This window comes from Neopsephotus bourkii, unplaced genomic scaffold, assembly GCF_033783945.1.
Source record: "Neopsephotus bourkii isolate Nb327-2 ecotype Australia unplaced genomic scaffold, CSIRO-AGI_Nbou_v1 NB_1137, whole genome shotgun sequence".
Lineage (NCBI taxonomy): Eukaryota > Metazoa > Chordata > Aves > Psittaciformes > Psittacidae > Neopsephotus > Neopsephotus bourkii.
The window spans coordinates 1-27,351 of NW_026901623.1; the positions used below are offsets into that span (position 1 = coordinate 1).

Here is a 27,351-nt window from a genome sequence, read left to right on the forward strand (position 1 = left end):
CCATTTTGTGATTTTGTCCCCCTTTGTCTCAATGGACACTTGTGCCAGTGCTGCAGTGATGCCAGTGCTGCAGCCACCCCATGCTGACACATGGCTGTGCACGAGCTTGGCCTTACCGGTGGTAGCCCACACCACGGAGGCATGGGACTTGGCCTCAGCACCCCTGTCCTGCACTGGTGCCACTACTGCCACCAAGGCACCCGGGACAGGGTCCACATCCTGCTTGCTAGTTACCATGTCCGGCAGTCTGTGTGCCATCTCCCAGGGTCTCTCCACAACCTTGGCCTCCGTTGCAGCATCCATGCTGTCCTCGCTGATGTGTCGCAAAGTCCAGGAGTAGGGCACGTGCCCATTGACCACCACTTCCTTCTTGCGGCTGCCCAGCTTCTCCAGCCGGCTCTCAGCAGCAGGAATGTTGGCCCCTGTCGACACGCTAGTCACGGACAACGCAGGAACGATCAATGTGATCAGCGAATGCCAATTTATTACAAAGCTTTAACTCCTTATATACCATTTCTTACAGTCACTTACAGTGATTTGGCATATTATGATTGGATACATGTCTTGAAGACCCTTAGCAACCAACACACAATTCGTTAAGCACAGGTGTGAGAACTTGACCTCGAAAGCTTGCCAACAGCCCACAGTTCTCATTAACTCAGTGAATTACAGCTTCTTATCTTGCTTGCTTAAGCTTCCTCGGGCCTCTCACGGCCTTGCTGTATCTTTCAGGATTATTCCGTTTTTGCACCAATTATGCGTTCTCCTGTGAGAACACTGTCTCCACATCTCCCCCTTTTTGTTTTATGTATCTTTTGGATGACCCTACTTGAGCAGGGGATTTGGGCTAGATCATATTTTCAACATATGCCAACTACAGGCTACTGGGCCTGCCACTTTTTTCTGCCGTATGGCTCTCTGGTAAAAGGGGAGGCCATCCTTCACATCAAGGTCTGGCATGGCATGTGTCCCCACCGCTCCACGCCTGCTGGGTTGCAGCCAGCAGTGGAGCTAAAGGTTCTTCTTGGTGGCAGACACAGAGGCCAACCCAGTCTTGCCCTTGATTGTGGTAGCAGGCATTTGGTCAGCCTCAGTCCTTGCACCTTGTTGTCAAAGCAGTTTCACCTGCTTCACCTAATAACAAGTTGTTATTATGGCAAGGCACACACACAGATTTACATTAGCAGAGTAACTATTACAGGGTGCAGCAGCATATTGAAAATGATGATGCCAGCAAGGGACTAGCCAAAGAAATTTCTTACCAGTGGAATTCTCCCACCCGCTTAATTTGTTCCATTACCTGCTTTATAACACTACCACTGTATTAGAATATTTCTATTTTTTGCCTTAGCATTTTCTAGCAGCTACTACAAATTTGCATACTCTAACATCTCTTTTACAAGTGACAAATCCATATAACACAAGGTGTAGTAAACACAGGTGGTTTCATACACAAAATCATAGCCTCTAACAATAGCTACTTTACAAACAAACATATTCAAGCTGTTACTTTTCAGTTGCCCCCAAATGATGTTTAGCAATCACTGGTTTTTCTCTTCCTCTATCTCATTCTGCTTGGGGTAGTCACGTTCAGCTCCTGCAGCTGAGGCATCAGGTTCCTCCATTCGTCTGTCCAGCTCATGGCAAGACTTGACAAACTCTGTAGGCAGTTGCCATGGACCTGTAGGCAGGAGGACACAAATACACCCCCTCCTCCAGGTTATCAGTTCTTGAGAAGTAGACAGGTTAAATGAGGAGTTCGCCGCATCATTGCCCCTTTTTTTTTTTTTTTTTTCCCGAGGTTGCTCACCCTGCTTTGCACAGCAGCTACAAACACCAGCCTGCTCAGCAGCAGCTACAGCTGCCTGCAACCATAAATACCTGCCGGCAACCGCACTTTTGCATTAACCCTTTCTTGTCTGAAATGTTAAACTACTATCTATTAGAAACTTTTACATGAACCCAACAACAAAAAATACACAGAACACCGTCTGCCCTCAACACACACACACACACACATATATATGGGATCCCACAAGCACAGTCCACACAACTACAACATTTGAAGCACAAAATCCCAACAATCATTACTTCCACTACACAATCCCACGTACAGAACGTGGCACAAGGACCCTGTGGAGACTAACAAGAAAACCAGCTCTGAGAAGCATCATTGCAGTGAGAGGTGGAAGGCTCAACCTTAGCGGGCATCCCCGCAGAGGCTCTGCCTCCCTCACATCGCATGAGGCTTGGGCTTTTATACTGACCAAAACGCACACTCATTCCGACACAGGTGGCCAGACTATGTTGGAAGAAGCGGCCAGCAGTATTTATAAAGGTCTCCAAAGGTCGATAGAAACCTGGACATACTTATTTTTACCAGCTTCTAGTACATGAGTATCACAGAGAGAATGTATTAAATGAGTTGTATATAAGTCCACAGACCATCACAGTCTGCCTGATACTCCTGATAAGAGCATACGAGAGACCTTCCCACTGCGGGTCTTGATGCAGAACATACACCACCAGGAAAGCACACAATACACCTGCATCCCCCACTGGTCTCACTTCTCCCTTTACAGCTGTGCATTTAACATGAGGATCTGGGGGATATAAATCAGGCTCCTTTTCCAGATGAATAGGCTCCAGGTGAAAAGGACCATCCAGGTCAGCATCAGAATTATCAGGCATCAGAACCTTAGGAGCAGTGCACAGGCTCCTTCTCGGGGTCAATAGGGCCTGACTCAAAAGGATCATCTTCATCTCTGTCCTCAGTTTTCGCAGCCACAGTGGCAACCGGTGAAGGTTGGGAGGGGGGTGGGGGGGTGGGGGTGTTTTTGGTGTTGGGCTTTGTTTTCTGTTTTCTGTTTTGTTTTTGTTTTTTTTTTTTTACTTTAACGTAAAAAAGGTTGCTCCCTTCACTTTAAGAAGGACTGAAAACATCCATAAAATGGATGTCCTAAGATCAAATTTCAGTTCATTCTGTCATTGACAAGGGTGGTGTCCTGGGGCAGTGTTGACTTTTTTCCAGTGTTTCACCCATCGAGCTGGCACCCACTGTAGACCAGAATCTGTAATTACAGACATATTACCTTGACCAGTTAGTTTTACTTCCGCAGAACCTTTCCAAATGCCAGTTTCCAAATCCTGGTAGTGGACCAGAATACCCAGAGTTTCAGTCATATAACCTGAACCTAATGCCTGACCATGTATTATAGCAAGGGGGGGTCATTAAAATCTCTTGCCAATCGCAAAAAATTCATAACATATACAGCTTTCTGTATCATTGCTTTTGGTGTAAGTCCTTCTTCCCTCATTTTTTGTTTTTCCAAAAACTGTTTCAAACTCATTGCTCATTCTGAGCTTTTAATAGAACTTTGGTGGTTTTTTTTTGTTTTGCTTTTTTTTTTTTTGCTCACCCTTTAGAAGGGGCATGAGATCAGTCAGATCATCATTTGTGATTACACACAAAGGGCAGATCTATTGAATATCACCCATCAGTTTCTGCACATCAGACAAGTTTTTTATCTGTGTGGCAATTTTAACTTTTTGAGGCCTAATTTCAGTTCCGGAAGTGATCCACCCGAGATATTTCCAAGGGCTTCACGCTACTCTCTGTCTGGTGCAATTACCAGTCCTGCTTTCCCTAATTCTGATTGTAGCAGGTAGAGCAGATGGTCCTTGTTTAAATCTTTGCCTGAAATTAGGATATCATACATATAGTGATAGATAACACATTTTTGCAGTTTTTATTGGATTGGTTGCAATAGTCAGGCAACATGCAGTTGACAAAGAACAGGAGAATTTTTCATACCTTGAAGCAAAACAACCCATTCATATCTCTTAGCAGCTTCTCCTTTGTTAATTGCTGGGACAGAGAAAGCAAATTTTTCACAATCGCTTGGGTGTAGAGGAATTGTGAAAAAACAGTCTTTTAAATCAATTACTATTAAATCCCAACCCTGAGGTATCATTGAAGGGCTAGGCAAGCTAGGTTGCAAAGCAACGACATTCAATTGTCTTGTGTCCAAATTTGTCATATCTAATACATTTATCTGCAAAACTAGTAACACTACTGGGGGGGGCGGCGGCTGCTGAACTAATTTTCTTTACAGTACACTGTTTCTTTTTAAAATGTCCCATCCATCCACAATTATAACATCTCATACCTTTAGTACCCTCACGATTGTCCTAACCTGATTGTAAAAGGGGTTTAACAGCAGCAGAAAAGGCAGTAGCCATGCATCCAGCCTTTTCCTCTGCTGTGCTCACTTTAAATCATATCTGAAGGTGGGGAGTAAGCAACAATTGAGCTATCATACAGATATCATATGGTGCTAAGATATATGCAGAAAAAATATGTGCGATAATTGCCTGAGTATACGATGATTTTAACCCGTAGGATGTTACCGGTTGACGCACCTCCTTTACTGCCTTTAAATCCAATGCCTCCCACTCCTTTCCCCCCTGTGGAGTGTTAAACACCGGGAATGTCGAGGGACCCATAGTCGAAAATTCCCCCATAACAATTTCATCTTTGATCATCCCATGCCAACCTTTAGCAGGGTTATTACCATAATCCCCTACCCCGTGCCCAACACCCCCCTCACACTCCCCTTTCTTTACTACTGGATTGTAGGAGGGTGGGGCAGAGGGTTTGGAGGTTTCTTTTGCCTCCAATACTTTAATTTCTTCAGCAGCTGTCGCAGTTGACCATCACTGAGGCTGGTTCGCATCTGCCGACGAGCCGAACTGTCTGAACCGTCTGAGTCTTAGTCAGGATCAGGAAGGGATGGGTACAAGTCCGGTTCTGCCAGAGACTCTGGGTCTGGTTCCAGTTCTGATTCGGGGTCTTCTTCCTCTAGGTCGAAGGTGACCGCGTTTGCACTTGTACTTTCGGACGCGAGCATCGTTTCACTTTATCTTGCCCCTTATACAGAGGAGGCTTCTGTGGTTCCGTGCCAGGCACAACAGGGAGGGCAAATACCATAGACGTAGCACTCTTCTCTACCTCTGACTGACTTTGTGAAGGAGCAGCAGCCAGGAAAACAGATTCCACTGCTGCCTGTTCCGATTTCATTTCCTTTCAAGTCTCAATTATCAAGCTCCGTAATGAATACTTCAGGGCTTCCTTTGTCCCTTTACTAATCTCATCCCACAATGCCTGACCTATACGTTCCCATTCAGAAACTTCAAAGGTGGCTTGCTCTGTGGGGATAAAGCCACGATCCCGGGCCCACTTTAACAGCCTCTGTGAGGCGGCGCTATCATGTTGCAGTCCTCTCAGAGAGAATTATGTGGAGGAGCTCCATCACTGCCTGTTCCTCTTTGGAAGGTGTCGTGGTTTAACCAATGCCAGACAGCTTGTCCACTCACCCCCCCCCCTTTCTTGCCCTCCCCCTACTCCGGAGGGACGGAGAGGAGAATCAAAAAGAATGCAACTCCCACGGGTTGAGATAAGAACAGTTTAGTAACTAAGGTATAACACAAATCACTACTGCTACCACCAATAATAGTAATGATAAAGGAAATAACAAGGGAAGAGAATACAACACCCCATCACCAGGCGACCGATAACTTGCCCCCCCAGCCCGACCAAGCACCGACCCATACCTCCTCCAACCCTGCAGTCCACTATATCCCCCTTCCGGGTCACTCCCAGTTACATCCTGGGCATGACGTGCTGTGGTATGGAATACCTCTTTGGTCAGTTTGGGTCAGGTGTCCTGTCTCTGCTTCCTCCCAGCTTCCCCTCCTCCCTGGCAGAGCATGAGGCCCACAAAGTCCTTGGCCAAACCAAAACATCATTGTTTTTCAGCTCTGTTCCCAGCTGAAAGTCAAAACACAGCACTGCACCAGCTACCAAGAAAGAGAAAAATGACTGCCACTGCTAAACCCAGGACATTATCCACCCCTTATTCCATACCATTCACATCATGCTCAGATCCCACATTCTCAATATACCATCACTCTTATCTAAGTGCACTCTCATCGTAGTGCATGGGCCAGTCCCTATAAAGCTGTTGTGTCCATCTGGTCCATGATGTTAGGCTCCATCTCTTGTAACAGTCTTTCAGAGCACGAGAGGCTATGTGCAGTGCTCACATACATGAATAACATGGGCAATAGGGTCCATTGCTAAGTCCACCCCTCGATCATGAGTCCATCTCGATGTTGCATCTCTGCTCTGATGGTCTTAAGGGTCATGGGCCCACCAGGCTCAAAATAATTCACTGTCCTTCCATCTCCAATGTTTCCAAAGCACTGGAGGGGTCCAGTGGACTAGATATTTGCCCATACTGTCCCATATGCCCTGCCACTCATGACTCTCCAGTCTTGGAGAAAACTTCTTGGTCCTCCCATATCGTTGTCTAACCCCAGACAAGACCCAAACCCGACTCTGATTAACTTTTTATATCAGACAAAATGGTGCTGGGTAAAACACACTCTGTGTGTGTGCCAACATGCTGATCCCCATCACAATCAGCAGGCAGGTCCCAAGGATACCCAAAGGCCATCCAAAACTTTCAGAACTCTCAAGCGATGCTGCTGTACTTGTCCCTGGGGCTGGTGTAGCTGCTGTGCTTGCCGGCTCTCCCATCACCAGCTTCTCTTTTCCTGAGTCCAGCTCTTCCTCCTCTGCCCTACTGGGAAATGCTGCGGGGTCTCCTGCGTCATCCTGGGGCTCGGCGGGCGGCTTCCAGGGAATGCTTTCGGCCGTCGCGGGGCTGGGCCTGGCCGTGGGGCTCGGCTCCTCTGCCGCCTTCTCCCGCTGCTCGGCAGCCGCCTCCTTCCACTCCTCGACTGCCCTGACCTCCTCCACAGGCAGCCGCTCCCTGCCGGCCTCCGGTCCCGCTCCCGTTTGGTGCCTGGGGCCACTCTCCCGGGCCGCTTCAGCAGCCACCGGCTCCTGGGGCTGCACCCCCTCGGTTCCCCAGAGCCTCACGCAGACGGAGGTGAGGGCGAGGGCCAGGGCCAGGATGGTGAGGAGCAGCCGGACGGCCAGGGACCAGTCCACGGCCACGTCCACCCCACGCTGCTGCTGCTGGAGCCCGCCCGTATTACAAGTTATTGCCATAAAGTACAGTGAGACAAAGACCTTAGCCCGAGCCCCACACTTGAGAAACACTAACACAGCAAATACCGGCTCTAAGTAAGTTACAACATTCTGAAGCTGTGAGATCAAGAGGAACAACTCTGAGAGCCAATAAATCAGCATTGTGACGAGTGACTATCAATCCGGTCAGATCTGTCGTTATCTCAACCCCTCGTGCCCCACGCTGGGTGCCAAAAAGAATTGTCGTGGTTTAACCAATGCCAGACAGCTTGTCCACTCACCCCCCCCCCTCCCCCCCCCCCTTCTTGCCCTCCGCTATTCTCGGAGGGACGGAGAGGAGAATCAGAAAGAATGCAACTCCCACGGGTTGAGATAAGAACAGTTTAGTAACTAAGGTATAACACAAATCACTGCTGCTACCACCAATAATAGTAATGATAAAGGAAATAACAAGGGAAGAGAATACAACACCCCATCACCAGGTGACCGATAACTTGCCCCCCCAGCCCGACCAAGCACCGACCCATACCTCCTCCAACCCTGCAGTCCACTCTAGCCCTTCCGGGTAACTCCCAGTTACATCCTGGGCATGACGTGCTGTGGTATGGAATACCTCTTTGGTCAGTTTGGGTCAGGTGTCCTGTCTCTGCTTCCTCCCGGCTCCCCTCCTCCCTGGCAGAGCATGAGGCCCACAAAGTCCTTGGCCAAACCAAAACATCATTGTTTTTCAGCTCTGTTCCCAGCTGAAAGTCAAAACACAGCACTGCACCAGCTACCAAGAAAGAGAAAAATGACTGCCACTGCTAAACCCAGGACAGAAGGCGAGTGCCCCATCTCCTCCCTGGCCGCTCACCTGATCAGGGCGAGATCCCACAGGTACTCCACTGTTTGCAGACGTCTGACTTCCACAGCACCGGGGCAGCGCTGACTTTCGACCGGCTCTCCGCCCCCTCTTCTTTTGATCGGACCTTCAAACTTGATGCCACAAGTTACCGATCTGAGGGTCCCTGTTCGGGCACCATTTGTCGACGCGGGAGTCATGGACAATGCAGGAACGATCAATGTGATCAGCGAATGCCAATTTATTACAAAGATTTAACTCCTTATATAGCATTTCTTACAGGCACTTACAGTGATTTGGTATATTATGATTGGATGCATGTCTTGAAGACCCTTAGCGACTAACACACAATTGTTTAAGCAGAGGTGTGAGAACTTGACCTCGAAAGCTTGCCAACAGCCCACAGTTCTCATTAACTCAGTGAATTACAGCTTCTTCTTATCCTGCTTGCTTAAGCTTCCTCGGGCCTCTCACGGCCTTGCTGTATCTTTCAGGATTATTCAGTTTTTGCACCAATTATGCGTTCTCCTGTGAGAACACTGTCTCCACAGGCCCCAGTGCTGGGCTTGGCCTCCTGCAGCTGCTGGAAGAAGGAGATTTTGATGGCAAGTGCCAAGGCCTGCAGCTCTGGCTGCACGATGGGCTTATGGACAGCATGGTGGATGCTGCTGGGCAGCTGCTGGCTGGACGAGTCATCTGAGGACTCAGAGGAGACAGACCAGGACATACCATTCTCCATCTCCTCCTGGCACCTCAGCAAGTTCTGGGGAAGAGAATATGGTGTTAGACAAGATCTTCCTACTCCTCCGGCTGCCTTCCCTTCAACCAGGGCACCAGGGCACCAGTGCCCTGGCTCTGCTGCATGGCAGGATGGGCAGCAAGTACCTGGCAGACCATGGCTGCCTCTTCCAGCCCTGCATCTTGCCCCACATCAGGGGTGATTCCAGCTCCACAGACACAGCTATACACCCCATGGAGCCCTGGGGTGCCAAGGGCTTCCCAGAAGAATGGGCAGCTCCAGCACAGCCTTGATGGGATGAAACACTTGGAGCCAAGTGAGGGGCACCACCCAGCATGGCTGCAAGGACAGCAACTGCTCCAGCACCAGCTCATGGGGGGCAGCATCACCATCACACCAATGTCACCCCAGTAGTCATAGAATTATAGAATCAACTAGGTTGGAAAAGACCTTTAAGATCATCAAGTCCACCATCACAGTGCCATGCCAACACCATGTTAGCATTGCACCAGCATCTTGACAGCATCACACTGGTGCCATGCCAGCACCATCACACTGGCACCACAGCACACCAAACCTCCAGTGCAGGGATATGGACAAGCCTTCTACTCACTAATGCCATACAGAGAAGCAGGGCCAGCCCATGCATCACAGGCTCCCCTAAGTTGAGGACTGTCTCCCTAGGGACAGCCGGACCCCATCCCAGCAGGATCAGGCCTCTGGGGATCAGCAAAGGCTGGTGAGTAGGAAACAAGGAGCAACTACAGCTACTGTGGGATGCGCACAGCTCTGACTACACTATGGGCCAGCTCCAGCCCTCACACTTACAACAACCCTGCTGCAGCCATCTCCCGAGCTTGGCTAAGGAGACATCGCCTCAGGAGCAGCTTTGAGACAGCTTCTCAAAGAGCGTCTCCTGAAAGATGTCCAGCAAGGACCAACTGTGCTTGTCGGCTGCCCACCCTGGGCTCTCAGGCTGAGAGGAGCTGTGAACGCAGGAGGAACAGGCACCAGTGCCAGAAAGCCATGACTGGATGGATGGAGAGGAGCTGCCCACCCCTGTGTCACCCACTGGGACATAGCTTGATCACATCCCCTTCAATGAGCCACCTCTCTGAGCACCACAGTTAGATAGAAAGCCTGTTCCTGCAGGAACAGCATGTCGGGTGGGCTCTGGTTGTAGGTAGAGGACCTCTTGTTCACCATAGAGGCCTTGTTGACAGTGTTGGCTGCTGAAGTCTGGTCATCCTTGTCGAAGGGGCTGGAGAGGAGAGCAGGGAGGTGAGGGTTGTGTGCCAGCCGGGGAGGTCTTAACCCTGTTCTACAGCAAGCAGGACACTAGGACCCCATCCAGTCCAGCTCTGATTTTCCATAATTGCAACCCAGTTTTGGGATGGGAGAGAGCCTAGGGAAGGCTGCCTCTTGCCTTGCCATGCCATGCCAGGCATCCCCAGCCCTACCATGTGCCACCAGCAATGCTTGCTGAGATACTCACTTCCAGGTCACCTCCAGGCTAAGTTTGAGGGTGCCCAAGCCACCGATATCCACAGCCACTACCTGAGGCAGAACTGCAAAGAGGTCCTTGGTCTCGCAGGACACATTGCCCACCACAACATGGTTGGCCAGGCTCTTTAGCTCTGTCACCTGGAGAAGGAGAGGGAGGAGAGGAGATGAAGCCATGGTCCTCATCTTAACCATGCTATTTGCATCCATGCATTGTGCCAGGATCCACCACCACCCCAGGGGGACTGAGGTTGAAGTGAGGTCCTGGAAGGAAGCCCTGCAGGGTGATAGCTGGCCCACACCATCCTTGCCCCCTTCTGCACTGTACCTTGATGAAGAGGAACTTGGTGATGAGGGGCAAGAAAACCATTTCCTCGCTGTCCCACACCTGCTTACTGTTCACCTCAATGCAGCCACACAGATTCTACTGCTGCCGTCCATACTTCATGAAAATCTGGGGGTGCAGAGGCGTGGGTATGGGGGGGGGGGTACAACACTGGGGTGATGGGTGCTCTCCGTGTGTGCCCAGGCATGGCTGGGGACCCAATACCATGACACCCACCACTGCCTTGCAACATGCCCTCCACACCAGCACCTGCCTACACCTCCCAGGCATCCCAAGGACCACAGGGAAAGAGAAGAGCAGATCCCAACCCATACAGTCCCACCAACCTCATACTGGTCACCAGCACAAAGCCAGGCAAAGCCTGCCAGTCCTGCAAGAAAAGGTAGAGGGGCATGAGCAGGCAGCAGGCAGGCAGCATGCCAGGAATGGAGCAGGACATGTTACCTTTCATCCAGACATGGAACTCTCCCAGCTGGCTCTCCAGCTCATTCTCCAACAGACACATGTTCTGGGGACAGATGGATGGACAGCACCCATCAGCAACCACTCATGGGACCCAGCACCCTGCCAGCCCAGCCCCGCCAGCTGCCTCACCTCCATGTACTCCCTGCAGCCCTTGCGGGCCTCATCCAGGCTCTCATGTGCCTCCCGGCTGCCTGGTGAGCCCGTGCTGTAAGCCTTGACCATGTTGTGGGCTCAGGCTCCATCGCGAAGCCACCACTGGATACAGTAAGCCTCGTAGAGCTCATCTATCTGCAAGGACAGGCCCGAGATGTGGTGATGGGCAGGGCAGGGGGGACAGCATGGCCATCCCAGTGCTGCACTGAGGTGATCCTGGTCCCCAGCTCTCACCTTGCTAGTACGAAACTCCAGGCGATGCAGGAAGCCCTTGATTGACTTCACTTGATGGAAAAGCAGAGGAGACGGTGTGATCGGCAGCGCAACCCCTCCACAAAGGAGCTGCAGGTCAGGGTGTGCCCTGATGTCTCCTTGTGCTGTGGCTGGGACAGGTCCTGGCCTCCTGCCCTGCCTGGGAGGTGCAGGGTGGCAGTGGCAGTGAGCAGAGGCTGTGCTTGTACCCATGTGCTGCAGCATCCTCCAGCCTCCCCTGCTCCAGAGTGTCCCCCAGAAGACAAGCAAAGCTCCAGGGTGCTCTTCTCCCAGTTCCAGAGCTAACCCAAGCTCAGCACTCACCAGCAACAGCTTTTGTTTGCAAGAAGCAAGTTACAAGCCCTTGCCTTCCTTTGCTCCATCCCTTCCCAGACCCACCATGCCCAAAGAGCCCCACCCCACCCTGCAGGCAGCAGGGCAGCACAAGCAGAGAGGGGCTGGCAGTAGTACATCCTGGCTGTTAGGAAGGGGAAGACAAGGGGGGTGAGGCACTGATCTCCCTTACCTTATCCAGATCATAGAGAAAGCCCTGGAGGAGAGAGGAGAGGGATAAGACACAGCACAAAGCCAGCTTTTCCCACCCAAGGAGACCCAGCACATTGCACCCACCACCCATAGCATGTCCAGCACCCAGCCAGGGCTGGAGAGTACATGACAGTAGGACAGGAACCCGGTGCAGCCCAACACCAAAGCCTGGGCTGGCCCCTGATATCTCCACAGAAACAGGGACACAGATGGACCATGAGCTGCCCCATATGTGCCCATGACCATCTGCCCAAATCACTGTCCCTCATAAGGGTCTTCCCAAGCAACACTCACCAGGCGAGAATTCCTCTTGGACTCTCAGATCTGGGTGCTGAGCTTCTCCAATTCCAGCTGGTGCACCTCCAGGTAGGCTCTGAGAGCAACCACACCATGAGGGTCAGGCTGGGATGCTGTGTCCAGGGCTCCTGCCACCTACTGCCCACACCAACCCAGTACATGTGGCCCTGCATCCTTACTCCCCACTCCAGCACCCAGGCGAGGGAGCCCATGTGTGCCTCTACATGGGACATGGTGGGATGTGGGACCCCACACAACTCTGGGATCCCAAGGCACTGCACCCAGAAGACCTGGCATGTCCCTGCCTGGTGAAAGTAGAGAGCTGCCAACCCCAACCCACATGGCAAGCTGTCCCCTTGCCCCTCAGGGGCTCCCTGCCTCTAACCACCCAGCCATGGGGAGCCCCAGCACTTACGTCAGGCCCTTCTTGAGAGCTTCATAAACCTCATCCAGGCGGCTGGGCTGAGGCACCTTGGGTGGTGGGGATTTGTGGGACATTGAGAACATTCTACTGACTCTAGAACGAGTCTTGCGGGAGATGGCGGGGGTAAAGGGTGAGAAGTTCCTGGGGAGAGAGTCAGGCAAACTGGGGTGGCTGGGGTCAGCACACAGCACTGGGATCCTCCTGGGTGCCCCAGCCTACTGGGTACCCTGTCTCGAGACAAGAAGGAGCTCTGATATGTAGGCCAGGTTTGCTCAGACCTGCCTGCCTCTCCCAGGACTTCCAGTCTAACCAGTGGGACTGGGCGAGATGGGGCTGTGAGGCTGGGCAGTGCTGCCTGCACCACATGCCTGCAACCCCTCCAGTGCATTTGGCTGCCCCAAAGCCATGGAAGGACAAGGAGAAACCCCCAAAGCTGGTAGTGGTGAAGAGTGGGAAGGTCACCCTGTCCCAGCAGGTTCCAAGAGTGGCTTGGGGTAGCCTCTGCAGAGGTCTGGGGGGAGAAAGGCAAAAGGAGCTGGCACCAGCTGGAGCCAAGTTGTGTTCCTGGAGTGCCCGTGGGGACATCTCCAGCCCTGGCCACCCTCCAAAGGGGCCATGCTCTGCTCCACCCCCAGCACCTCAGGCTGTCAGGGCCATGGAGATTCTCCCTGTAGTGTGGGCACTAGGGCACGGTGACACATGCCACCATCAGCTTGCTGGCCTGCCACCATGTGCTCCCAGGGGCAGGCAGGGATCCCAGTAGGTGGCAGCATGGGAGCATCCTGTGGACATGCAGCCCTGTCACCCCGTCAGGACATGGAGCAGGGACATCTTCACTGATGCGACACCTCTGCAGATGTCACCAAACCCGTGGTACGGAGCTACCCACTGAAGGATGCTGACCCAGCACTGGGCCCCGAACACCACCCTTCCTGCCTTGTGCAATGGAGTCGCTCCCAGCCCAGCGAGCAACACCCCGCTCCGACCAGCTCTTCCTTTCCTCCTCCCAGTATATTGGCGCCCAGGAGACACCATGGGATCATTGGCTCCCAGATGTGGGCCAGACCTCCCATCCTGTGCTACTCTTTGCAGGAGCAGCCAAAAGACTTCACCAAATCATTGGTGGGGGAAAAGGAATGTCTTGGCTTCTTCCTAAGTTAGAGTGATGGGTAAGCCCTTAATCTCCACTGTCCATCTTCATTACCACCTTTCAGGGCCCCTGGAGGCATTGCCCACAAGCATTTGACCACTAGCCACTTGGCTGTGGGCATTCAAAAGTCCTCCCTCTTCCCTGTCCCCAAGCAGGCCCCTCTGGCAGCTCCAGATCCAGTGATGTGCTGGTGGTCTGAAAAGTGTCACTTGGCCCTGAGGCTGGACAGGACTTGGGGACAAGAGCTAAGCAGGGCTGGAGGTCTGCTCCCATGCATGGGGAGGCTCTACTTGGGCTTATGCCTATCCAGTGAAGGTGCCCATAGCCTGGCAAAGTAGTGTGACACTGCTTTCCCCAGTGTCGTGGTTTAAGCCCAGCTGCCAACCCAGAACCATGCAGCCTCTCACTCACTCCCCCCTTCCTCCCCCTGCTCCCAGAGGGATGGGGAGGAGAATCAAAAGAATGTAACTCCCACGGGTTGAGATAAGAACAGTCCAGTAACTAAGGTATAACACAAAATCACTACTGCTGCCACCAGTAATAATAATTACAAGGGAAATAACAAGGGAAGAGAATACAACCGCTCACCACCCACTGACCAATAATCAGCCTGACCCAAGCAGTGATCTAGCCCTTCCTGGTAACTGCCCCCAGTTTATATACTGGGCATGACATACTATGGTATGGAATATCTCTTTGGCTAGTTTGGGTCAGGTGTCCTGTCTCTGCTTCCTCCCGGCTTCCCCTCCTCCCTGGCAGAGCATGAGACTCAGAAAGTCCTTGGTCAGAGTAAACATTACTGAGCAGCAACTAAAAACATCGGTGTTATCAGCGCTGTTCCCAGGCTGAAAGTCAAAAACACAGCACTGCACCAGATACTAAGAAGGAGAAGAATGACTGCTACTGCTGAACCCAGGACACCAGCCACTGGGTGCACTGGGAGATGAAGAGGCTGGTGGGGTGCTAGAAGGGATTAAAAACATTAAAATGCTGTAGTCCCACAACCCAAAGCCATAGAACACCCATGTCCTGAGAACCACTTGTGAGAGGATAGCCAGGAGCTAGGGATGGTGCAGAGGAGGGTGGTGGGGATGAGCAGCATGTGGGGTGGTTCTCACTGACATGAGGTTCAGCAGAGAGGAAGAGGAAGGGGATGATGGGATCGTAACATCACCAGTGTCCAGAAAGGATAAGCAGGGACTGGCTGCTCCTCACAACACAGCTGGCAGGCAGCCAATAAAACCTTTCAGCAACAGGTTTGAAGTGACCTGGAGGAACACCTGATTCCCACCAGCACTCAAACCCCAATCCAGCTTCTGCAGGATGTCAAGGCCATCAGGACACAATGCTTCAAAGCCACCCCAGCTCCTTCACCACATCATTAAACATGATGAGATGGTCACAGGGAAGCTCTTAAGAGATGGTGGTGAGCTACACCTGCCCCTCCATGCTCTTGTGGCATGGACTTCAGGGTTCTCACCCAGCCTGGGACACAGTATAGCGGAGGGTTGGGGTGATGGGCTCTGTCTCCCATTTGGCCTCAATGCTCCCTCCAGACCCCACTGTGCAACATCCCCTGAGTACCACAAAGGTCCTGGAGGGAGATGCTGTTACAGTGGGTTGAGAAGGTGCCTCAGGATGCACAGCAGGTCCCACCACCTGCCCCTGCCCAAGCCTTTCCCAATCCCTGTCCCTTGTGGCAGACAGCATGAACACCCATCTCCTACCTGAAGGGCTGGTTGGCTGTTAAGTTCACTCCGGCGAAGGACTGGCTCCTACTGATCTTGGTGACGAGGACTCAGCGCTGCAGGCACACAGACAGCAACATTGTTGAGCATGAACTGGAGGGCCTCCCTGGGGGCACAAGAGAGAGGTGTCACCAGCAGCAGGGTGGGGAAACGCACACAGGCAGGGACCAAGAACAGCACCCATGGACCAGGGTGGCTACAACACCCATGGGCTGGGAGCCTTCCCTCCTGATCAGCCCAAGGACACTCCTGGTGGCACCAGCAGGACCTTGCTGTCCCCAAGTGATGCTATGGGTGCCCTGTCCTGAGTGAAGCAGGGCTCTGGACACCATGAGCACTCAGCAGTGATAGACAGGGCTTTGGGAGATAATGGTCTAGTGTGAAGTGTCTCTGCCTGTGGCAGGGGGGTTGGAACTAGGTGAACTTAAGGTCCTTTCTAACCCAAACCATTCTATGATTCTGTGTCCCAGCTTGGCCCCCTGGGAGCCACAGGTAAGGGCTAATGCCCAGTGCTTACCATGGCCCTTCCTAGACATAAACATGGCAAACCCTCTGCTGCGCCCCAGCCAAACCACCTCCTCCTGAACACCTTGTCCCATGTCCCGCTGTCACCCGTGCCACTTGTGGCAGGGGCAGAAAGGGCAGGGGGCCAGATGCTGCTGCCCACCCCTTTGCTGTCTCTGTGCTTGTTTCCGCTCACTTCAGCAACCAGGAGGGAAGCCAATGGACAACAAAGCACTTTGGAAAGTCCCTGGCCTTGCCAGGAGCTCCGTGTCAGGAAGGAAAGGCCAAGCCATTCCCTGCCAGACCCTGTAAAGGCCACGCAGGCAGCACATGTCCAGCCCCATGGATGCTCCAGCCCTGCCCTCTGCTCCTGGTGCTGCCAGAGACCCAGCCAGGAGCCCTGCAGTTACTGCTGGTAGCTGTGTGTTCCTGCCACAGCCAGAACTAAGCAGATTTCTGAGTCTTGGGGCCCGGACCTGGCTGCCACACTCTCCCACTCCAGTCACGTATCCAGCTCTGGGGGCAACAACACAATGTGGAACTGTTGGAGTGAATCCAGAGGAGGCCACAAAGATGCTGAGAGGGCTGGAGCAGTTCTGCTCTGGAGGCAGGCTGAGAGAGCTGGGTTGGTTCAGCTTGGAGAAGAGAAGGCTCTGGGGAGACCTTAGAGCAGCTTCCAGTGCCTAAAGGGGCTACAAGAAAGCTGGAGAGGGGCTTTAGACAAAGGCCTGTAGGGACAGGACAAGGGGGAATGGCTTTAAACTGTCAGAAGGGAGATTGAGATGAGCTCTTAGGCAGAAGTTCTTCCCTGTGAGGGTGGTGAGGCACCGGCACAGGTTGCCCAGAGAAGCTGTGGCTGCCCCATCCCTGGCAGTGTTCAAGGCCAGGTTGGATGGGGCCTGGAGCAACCTGGTCTAGTGGAAGGTGGCCCTGCTTGTGGCAGGGGGTTGGAACTGGATGAGCTTTAAGGTCTCTTCCAACCCAAACCACTCTGGGATTCTATGATCACAGGGAACATCTCTGCAGGCCAAAACTCAAGGCAAGAGCAGGGGAGTTGGGGCTCCTCTTGGCCCTGCCACCCCAGTAGTACCAGCCAGGCACATGGAGGAGCCCAGCCTGCAGGGCAGAGGCTGATGGATGCTCCACTTCATCCCATCCACCACTGACACCAACTCAGTCCCTCTTTCCCTGCCAAACCCCTAGGGCCAACTTGCGGGCTGGGGTGCCAGGAGCTGCCAGGGACAATCCCACATAGTGTCCAGCAGTCACACACCCTGCATGGGAAGGCCAGGCAGGGCCATAGAGACACACAGCTTCCCAGCAGCCAACCCCAGCATGGCCAGCAGCAAGGCCCTGGCCCCAGCAGCATCAGGGATGGCACAGGGACACAGGCACTGTCCTGGATCCCAATGACATCCCCACTCCTTCCCCTGGCACAATGGGAATAAGCCCAACTCAAACCAGCACAGACCTGCTTGGCTGCTGGTAGGCACTGCTCTGGTGCTGTGCTCCTCAGCGTCCTGCAGTCATGCTGTCACCTCCCTGCATGCCAACCTGGAACAAGCATTCATAGTACCTGGGATGAGCCAGGGGTGTCCAGAGTCAAAGCCAGACACCACCAAGAACCTCCATCCCAGCAGAGCTGGGATACAGCAGATCCACCTGGTTCCCCCTTGGCACTCAGGTCCCAGCCCAGGACCATGGGGCTGCTCAGTGGGTCCTGCCACCTTGGTGTTATCCTGGTGTTAGTCCCTCCAGTTTCCAGGACAACACTGTCCCAGTTAAATTCATTAGGAGGAGTTGTAATCCATGGCAGCCTGGCTGACCTGCAGGCCCTGGGCAGATTACCCTCTGCAGGGCTCTTTAATCTCCTCCCCACTGAGCAAGCAAGGCCCATGGCACTGGTGCTCGCTGCCCCAGCTGGGCATTACAGCCAACCATCTATATGGAAAAGAAAGCACCCACTACCCCAAAAACCCTGCTCTCCACAAGTGGGGCAGGTCAAAGCTCCTACAGGGTGAGCACAGCCCTGCCAGATCATCCTTCCCCAGCCTACATGACTGTCTGGGGACAGAGTGCTCTAAAGAGGGTCACCCAGGCAGGAGCCCACACTGGGGAAAAGGATGCTGGGGATATCACAGGGGGACAAGGACGCTGGAGGGGCTGCAGGGGACCAATGCCCCAGCACACCTCCCCAGCAGAGTCAGAGCAATGCCCAGCCATGCACCCAGGCACCTCAGAGGCTGGGTCATGCTTCAAGGACCCTGAGGCTCCTGGGCTGACACAGGGAGCAGTGCCATGAGCCTGCTCACAGGACCATATGCCTGTGCTCCAGCCCAAGGACCTGGCTCTCTCCCAAACAACCCCCAAAACCACCCATGCCATGACTGCGCTGTAATCCTGCTAGTCGGTCTGTCTGTCTGTCCTCAGCCAGCGCTGCCCACAGGCACTGGCCAAGAGGGCAGAGCAGCAGCCAGATGTGAGCAGCTGGATGGGTGGCACAGCACAGGGTGCTGAAGCCCACCCCGGGGCTCTCCAAGCCTGGCTGCCAGCTCCTCTCTTTGACTCCTGGTGCTCTGGAGATGATTGGGATCCCAAGAATGCTGGTGGAATCGGTAGAGGGGGCAGTCTGACTGGCTGGGTGGGTCCCAGCTGGTTTTTGTTTCTGACACTCAGACACCAGCCTCAGGTGGCTCTGGCAGGTTTATCAACACTGCCCTGGTCAGAGACACCCCAAACTGGCTCCCCCCAAATCCCTGGCCCCACAGCCCTGGGACTAGCATATCCAGTAATATCACTCACTGGAGGACAGCAATGCATGGGGTGGCCAAACCAGCAGCCTCCAGCACCCCTGACCTCAGGGAGCAACATCCACAACCATCCAGCAGCAACCCAAGGGGCTCCCCCAGGAGGGACTGTCAGGGCTGGGCTGTGGTCCCCATGCTAGTGGCACTGTGGCTACCTCCCCCAGCACAGTGTAGTACTAGTATCCCCCAATGAGGACATGCTACAGTGTCCACCCTGCCCACAGTGTCTGTGGCAAGCATGGGGTCCCACCACCCTACACCAATGGCACAACCTGGCACCCTTGGGTGAGCCTTGGCCGCAGGAGCCTGTGAACTTGTCCCATGGCACAGCTTACTCCAGCCCAGCTGCTGCATCTGTGTTTGCACAGCTGTGTCCCTGCTGCCCTGACACAGGATCATTCCCCAGCCCCCCACCAGCCCCTTCTGGCCCCAGGATGGCGCTTGGCTGGCTCCTGGTTCTGGAGCAACTCTTCCCTCCCACCATCCCTCATTCCAGCACACAGGATGCAAGCATCTGGGGACGCATGCCATTGTCACAGGGAGCCTGGGAGCTGCCTCTTCCCTGACCTCCTCACGCTCTGCCTCTCCTCCAGGCAGGACCCTCCTAGTGCTGGGTGAGGAGGGGGGTTGGGGTTTTTTGGGAATGGGATGAGTCAGTGAAGGGAATCTCAGCTTCTTGTGACTCAGAGAGAAACTTGCAGCCATAACGTTGCAGTCCCCACCGGAGCAGGGGATGGTAGTTTGGGGGCTGGATGGGTGCTGGGTCTATGGCAGCAGAATACACCCTCACAGCCATGGGAGGCCAATGGCTCCTTGGGCCAAGTGGGAGGGCAGCAGGAAAGGGAAGGAGCTGCGAAAGGGAATAATTGGAGGAAGTGATTATTTATCCTGTGCAGTATCCCTGAAGAAGGGAAGGACACAGCACAGGCAGATACTCATAGCTGGCTCCCCCCCTCCCACCCCACCACCCATCCCATGGGATCCCAGCTTGCAGCCACAGTGGGATGGCAAGCCCCAAGCTGGCACCCAGGGAGGTGGCCACTGCTGGAGCTGGGGGTTTCCCCAGTGCCTGGCTGAGCTCAAGTCCAACCTGTTTTCTAGGATGGCTCCTGAGAACCAGCCCAGGACCACCATGGTCCTAGTGAAACAAGTTCCCCACCACCAAAGGCACAGACCAAGAACCCAGCCAGGATCCCCATGGCTTCGGAGGTCCTGCTATATGGGACTGTAGCCTAGCATGGGGCACCAGACTCTGCTCCTGAATGGGCTGTGACCCCTTTCAGAAGTGCTGAGACCCTCTAGAAGGATCCTCCTGGAATTGCTATAACCTTGTGAAGTTATGCCATCTTCACCCCTACCTGCTCATCTCCAGGGTGCTCTGCTGGGTACCAGTAGCTTCCCCTCCACAAATCCTACCCGAGCAACTTGGTCTCCATGGACAAAAGCAGCCCCAGAGCAGAACCCCCCCAGTTCTGCCCAGCTTCCTGGAGCCCAGCATGCTGGGGATGCTCAACATCGAGCTGGGAGTTTGTCTTCATTAGCACAGTCTCAAACAAGACATGGGGGCACAAGGGGATGAAAACTGAGTTGGTGCCCAGGCAGCCATGGCCCCTCTCCTGCCTTGAGATGCAGAGCCTGGGTCTGAAATGGCAGGTCCTACCCTGCCACAGACACCCCATTGCTGGACCCTGTGGTGACAACCATGTCCCTTGCAGGTAGGGGGTACCCACATCCCTAGTGCCCCTGTCAGGGAAAGCTCTCCTCCTGGGGAAGTTGCTCACCCTAAAAAGTCCCTCCAACCCAGCCATGTCACAACTGAGGGTCCCCAAATGACCCACACTTGTCATGGAGCTCTGTCCCTTTGGGTTTGCCATTCATAGTGGGCTGTGGCAGAAGGTCCCCCTCGGGCCAGGGTCAGCGTCCTGGGCTGTGACTCTCTCATGACATCCATCCAAACATCTGGCTGCCTGTGTGCAGGGCCCCCCCCAGGCTGTCTCCTCCCACACTTCTCCTGCCCAAGGGCTGACATCACTGCCTAGTGCAGCAGCTCCATCAGAGAATCAGGGATGGGAGGATGGAGAACGGGAGGACATGGAAGGATGGAAGGATGGATGCCTGTCCCCTTTGGAGAGAAGGTACCCCACCAGCACCGGCTGCTCCAGGTTGCTTTAAAGCAGAGGGAAGAGCAGGGCTGCTGCCAGATCCTGGGATGGGGAGATGCAAGACTGATGTGGCTTTGCTGTGGGTTTTCCATTGAATTGCATCCTCCTGGCATGCCTGTGAGCACCCTGCAACACCCAAGAGCTGCTGGGAAAAGGGTTTTCTTGATCGGAAGTACCCAGTTTGTGTCATCAGGGTCTCCAAAGACTTGGAGGGGCTAGCTTCAGCCAGGGCTTCCTCACAGGGCTCTCCAAAGATGCTGGGTGACATTCCCACATGGGAACCAAGGATGTCCCACTCTCCATGAAGTCCAGCTTGCACAGGGCAGTGTGGCAAACCCACCTGCCCTCCATGCTAACCCAGCAGCATTTCCCAGCCCCACAGCTCCCTGTTTAGGGCACAGGGATGCCCTAATCAACCAGAGGACTTTGTGGCACAGACGTCACCCTCCTCCAGTGCTATAGGTCTCTGCACAGGTCCCAGTCCTAGGGTACCCAGGCTTGGCACCCCATCCAGCTCCAGTGTCCTTGGGCTGCAGTTACCATGTCACTGGAACAGGAAGAGCCACCTCCCTCCAGGCTCCTTTCTTGTTTGCTGCTGCTTTTAGAGTGAGGTCAGGCCAGATTCAGGAGTAAAAGCACTGTGGCATGAGGCTTGGGGACGCTCACAGAGATGGGGTGCTCCCATACACAGTTAACCCCTTGCCTAGGGGGTGAGCCAGCTGTGGGGCTGCTCCCTCAGCACAGAGCTGGTCCCCTCCTTGCTGGTCTGTGCAGGATGGGCCCAGCACACCACAGGGGAAGAGATGCACCTGGGGGTCCCCTTGTAGGGTGTAATTGCTCCCCTTCCATGGGCACCCAGGCACGTGGCTCCAAAGCCAGCCACTGCCAGGCTTGGTGAGGTGGGGCTTGCAGTGTCACCACCAAAGAGGGCACACTCTCGTCCTGGTGCCCATGTGGGTGTCTCAGTGGGTGCCCACATGGGTGCACAGCACCAGCCTCGGGAGAGCAGCTGGGGAAGAGCCGGTGAGCTGCATCCAAGGAAAAAACATTCCAGGACTGGCAAACGGCACCATCTTATCATCCGCCTGCCTGCAGCCTCCATGCCAGTGTCATAGAATCATAGAATCCTAGAATGGTTAGGGTTGGAAGGGACCTTAAAGCTCATCTAGTTCCAACCCCCTGCCATGGGCAGGGACACCTTCCACTAGACCAGGTTGCTCCAAGCCCTGTCCAACCTGGCCTGTGTGTCATGGGCATGGAGGGGAGCCAGAAGCCCAGCATGCTGTGATGCATGGTGTGGGGGGACCCATCTCCACCCCAGCCTTCAAGAACTTGCATGACGACCACATCTCCTCCCTTGCCTGGTCGGGATGCATCCCCCTGGCTCTCCCCACTGATGGAAAGAGTCCCAACCCAGCGGCTGCCATGGGCAGGGTGTCATGACCTGGTTTTCCACACTTTGCTGCTTCTCACCAAGGAAAAGCATCGCCCCCAGCACTGCCCAGCTTTTGCAAAGCCTCTGCCGTGCTGGCAGCCACACAGAGCCAGTGCCCGGCACATGGCCCAGCATCACCCAGACCCTGGAGAAGCCCTGCTGGCACCAGCACCAGAGGCCAAGGTGATGAAGAAACTATTTCAGGCTGTTCCTGGACAAGCATGTCACAGACACCCTTGCATGGCTGGGAATGTCACTGCAACTTGGAATAAGGCACAGAAGGGCACAGGAAGCTTCAGTGGCCACACAGAGGGCAGGAGTCACCGCTGGCAAAAGAGGCTGAGGAGGCGAGTGCCTGCACATGAGCACCAGCCTGGTGAGGAGCCAAAGAGCTCCTGGCCATGGTAGAGACCTAGAAGGGGCCAGGAGGTTTCAATTCTGTCAAAAAGACAGAACTGCAGAATGGTTTGGGTTGGAAGGGACCTTCAAAGGTCAGCTACTCCAAGCTCCCTGTAGTGAGCAGGGACATCTTCAGCTAGACCAGGATACTCAGAATCACATCCAGCCTGGTCTTGAATGTCTCCAGGGATGGTACATCCACCACCTCTGGGCAACCTGGCCCAGTGCCTCACCATCCTCATTGTACAAAATTACTTCCTCATGTCACCGCTGTGACTTGAAGGAGAACCACAGTGAATGACCAAGTGACATGTGCCAGGTAAGAGCCAGTCCTGGTCTGGGAAAGCCAGGTCCTAGAGCTTCAGATGTTCATCCCCCATCACAGAGCTACGGCCAACCCCTCTGACTTTTGTTTTTACAGAAATCAGCAAAGCAGCTCCAAAACCTCCCGGCAGCCCAATGTTGCAGATCCTGTGCAGAGTTTTATCTGCAGGGTTAATGCCCTGAGGGCTGGAGAAGGACCAGCCCTTGTACTAAGCCAGGCTCAACCACAGCCAGGTTGGCACCAAGGCCACCAGCAGCATCCCTTGCCAAGAGGCCAGGAGCCCCGCATCCGGGCACCAGGGCTGTGGCAGCCTCCAGCCCTCTCCCCCTCACAGAGTCTCCACACAGCAGCAGAAATAGAAGTGATATAAATGGCAGCCCTACGAATAACCTCAAGCACGAGGCAGTGAGCTCATCCCAGCCTAGCAATGGCCTCAACCCATGCTGAGCCAGGCCTTGGGCTGCCTGCAGTGTTCCCTGGGGACCCCAAATGCCAGCTCCCTGCCTGCGATGGGTCTCCCAGGTCCTGTCCTTTAAGTTAGAGCCATGGCAGGAGCTCCAGTGCCCACCAAGACACAGCCACCAGTGCAGGCTGGAGTCCAGCATGGTGGCATCCCTGGGAAATGTCCCTGTGCCACTGCTCAGCTCCTCTTGGGGTAGCAGCAGGCACTGGACGATGCCCAACTGAGGTACCCTGCAGCAACCCAAGCTGCAGATCCCTGGGCAAAGTGGGAGTGCTGGCCAGAAGCCTCAGACAAGGTTTGGGAAGAGATGCCTCCATCCCCACCACCATCCTTGCTGCAGATTAACAGTTATCCCCCAGTCACACCCCAACACCCACCTCATTGCTGTCCATCCCAGCACCCCCATCCCTGCCCTGTCTATGGCTGCTGCATTCCCACACTCAACCCCATCATGTTGTGTTCTCTATGGGGGCTCAGCTACCACCACACCAGCTCCCACCACAGCTCCAGGGGCTTGCAGTGATGCATTGCGGACCTCCACCACCCAGCAGAAAGCCCTGTGGGTTCCTGATTTTGCACAGCCTCATAGCCTGACACCCCAGCCTGTCTGGGGATGCAGCAAGGCTGCTCCTCAGCCACCATCCAGGAGCTAGGTCTTCGGCCAACACAGGGTTTATAGGAAGGCCAGGTCTTCCCAGTGGCCTCAGTAGTCTTCTCTGAGAATCTGGCAAAGGTAAAACCCTCTGAGGCTGTTTGCAAGCCCTGGGATGGCCAGAGGTGCGTCAGGGAAAGAGTTAATGGTGTGAGGCCCTCCCAAACACTTTGTGGCAGGCTGGGGAGGGCTAGGAGATAGGAGGATCGGGCCAGCAAGATCTGTCTCATTAATTCCTCCGAGCATTCCTCCCCTCAGTCACCCAGGAAGAGGAGGAAGCAGCCAGCTGACATGGAGCACACAGGTCCCTCAGGAGAACCCCACCTGTCCTGTCACGCCCCCAGGGTGATGGAGGAGAGATGGATGCAGCCTCTCCTCCGGGACCGATGTCTCTGGCATCATGGCCCTACATGGACACAGGCAAATTCCCCCTGCCCAGCATTCCGGAGGGATATGAGGTGGGCAGGGCATGGCTCACACCACCAGCTCCTCTGCAAATAAGCGGCCCTATCCCAAACCCATGAGCAAAGAAACACATCCCGGACAGGTGCGGGGGGGGGGGGGGACAGGGACAGGACACCAGGTGACACTGGGTGAGGGGTGCTCGCTCCGACATACTGGTTCCTTCTATGGGTGCCTCTGGACCCCGCTGCAGGGTGTGGAGCTGCCCTCGGAGCAGCAAAGCAATGGGTCGGAGGAGCAGAGCCCCTCGGCCACATCCTCGTTCCCACCCTCACGCCGTCACCGAGCACCTTCGGCACAGCTCCAGGAGGCAGATGGCGGTGAACCCCCCCAGGGTGTAACCTTGCTAAAAGCCACCAGCTCTGCTCCCCACTGATCCCCACCCCGTGACTGGTGGTGTGTCTCAGGGTGCGGAGGTGTCAGTGGCACTCACATGTCCCAGGAGAGGCGGGGGACAAGGAGCAGGGTGTGAGCAGGCCTGGATCGGTGCATCCGCTTTGTTCCACTCCTATGGACGGGGAACTGATACGCGGATAGACTCCAGAAATTGCTAAAATTGTAAAGTAGGTATGCCTTTATTCAGCTGAGGAGCATGGGGGATTGCTCCTCCAAACGCATGCGTGCCCCAATGTTGTTCTCTATTTTTATCCTCTAAAGTACTACATATGCATTAGGTTACACAATACGCCTATACATATTCATGTCCTATCCCCGCTTCGTATTATAATTAGCTCAAAGGTCCTTTGCACATGCACAGTGCCTCCTGGTGGTCGTGGGCAAGGGTCTCCAGATGAAGTAAACGAGTCTTCCTTGGGCCTGAACTTTTCACCTTTAGTTGTCGTGCATGCTTCTTGGTTGTTTGATCACCGTCCAAACTGCAAAGCTGTTCTCAGCCGGTTTAGGGATCCAGAGGGCAGGAACCACGCTACGGTTCCTTCCTCTTATCAATAGCCTTACATCCTCCCATCCTGCTTTGGCATGCACAATAAATGTTAAGCAAGCAGTACACATTGTTTAGCAAACAGCTGTAGCCCCTAATAAATCATTCCTTAACCCTATCTGTCTTGCATCGGTTAACCCCTCGCACCAACCTTTATATAAATTGGAATATTTTTCCTTATCAGGAGGTTATGTTCTGGTACTGCATGGTAAGGCACAATAGGTATTTGCTGAGCGATATATCTGTTGAGTAAGCCATGCAACTTAAGCAATACCCCCTTGTACAACCCCCCTGGACAATTTACCTAACCCCCCTTGTACAATAGTCCACATCAGAACAAATGGGGAATTTGTGCAGGCTCTTGGCAGCACCCACCCCGGTTATCTCCAAGGAAAAGCGGGAGTCATGTGTTTTCGGCAGGAAACCACAACACAGCCAGCGTCAATGGCGGTTGCATGACTGGGAGCACTTTCCTCCTGAGACAAGGAGGCACAAAAGCACAAAATGGAATGTAAACATTTGTAAATAAGTGGAATCAGTTTTAAGTAGCGTTAAGTTTGATGACTTTGTAACAGTAGCAATGTAAAATAACTGAGGTGCATGAAGATAAACCATTGTAGCTGACATAATTTTAGGTCCTTATGACCTTAGTGCAAAAAGTGTAAGAAAAGCAGGATAGAAAAACGACCTGGGGATGGGGAGTATCTGGGACTAGCATATGTCCAGGATGGGTGCAGTTAAACTAACTGATAAGTAGAAGGACAGGATGATTGCTATGTCTGTAATGTTAATTAAGATGGCGTAAACATCTACTGCGCGTGCTTCAAAGGCTGCCAGAAGTGCTGAAGATTGTTGGAAGTAAACGACCCTCAGAGACCACCACCATTATTTTGTACGCATGCAGGAAACTTTCTGGAAAATTATGTAATTCATGCATAGCCTCATGACTATGTGTGTATGCCCAGTGACTATATAAGGATGACTTGTGTAGCAATACGGGGACATACGTTAGAAGGAGCTATCCCCCGTGTCTCCCGGTGCCGCAATAAAGAATACCTGCTTGTCAACTTGAAAACTTTGTTGGCGAGTTTGTTCCTGGAGTTTTCTCCGAATCGTTCCCCAAGGAGACACAGCCGACATTGACATCGCTGACACCACCATGGCCATGCAAGGGTCCCGTCCCCACCAGCCTGGCCTGCCACTCTATCGACATCCCCCAGGGGTCCACCAACCCCACTGCTTTCAGTTGCCAGGCAGAACCTCCCTTGCAATGGATGATTGCTCTCCTGCCAGGAAAGCAATGGCTGGAGCACCCCCACACAAACACCGCCCGTCCCACCTCATCACAGCCTTCCAGGTTTCTGCTCTCCCTGAAAGACCCCTGGCATGTTGCACAGCCTGCTAGCAGAGGGATGGCAGCTCCTGTCAGTGAAGTGACATGACCAAGGCTGTACAGTCAGTCGGTGGCAGAGGCAGAAGCAGTGCCCAAGCATCACTGCTCCCAGTTCTGAGGTACCCAGCTCTGTCCCATACTGCCTTCCCCCCACTTCCCAACTCCAACTGTGGAAAGCAGGAACCGTGCTCAGTCCTCTGTTGAGTGTCAAGTCCACCCTGGGAAAGCAAAGCACAGGCATCAACCTGTGTTCCCCATCCCTACCAGCCTCCAGCCCCTGCAGGGAAG

At 54.0% G+C, this 27,351-nt stretch overlaps 1 protein-coding gene and 1 long non-coding RNA gene across 2 annotated transcripts; both read right to left on the minus strand.

Moving 5' to 3' along the window:
- Nucleotides 1-6: 6 nt before the first annotated feature.
- LOC133217345 (rho family-interacting cell polarization regulator 1-like) lies at nucleotides 7-11,178 on the minus strand (the record flags this gene model as incomplete). The annotated part of the gene is given in 8 exon segments (XM_061362743.1): nucleotides 7-433; nucleotides 7,911-8,032; nucleotides 8,470-8,661; nucleotides 9,748-9,898; nucleotides 10,133-10,281; nucleotides 10,469-10,594; nucleotides 10,813-10,856; nucleotides 10,931-11,178. Coding segments are annotated over 8 exon segments (1,272 nt in total), but the record flags the coding sequence as incomplete, so codon positions are not given.
- Nucleotides 11,179-12,073: 895 nt separating this feature from the next.
- Nucleotides 12,074-25,256, minus strand: LOC133217346 (uncharacterized). Its single transcript, XR_009726861.1, has 3 exons — nucleotides 25,164-25,256; nucleotides 15,501-15,627; nucleotides 12,074-12,275 (listed from the first exon to the last, which is right to left on the minus strand). It is a non-coding gene; the product is annotated as an uncharacterized LOC133217346 (long non-coding RNA).
- Nucleotides 25,257-27,351: the final 2,095 nt, after the last annotated feature.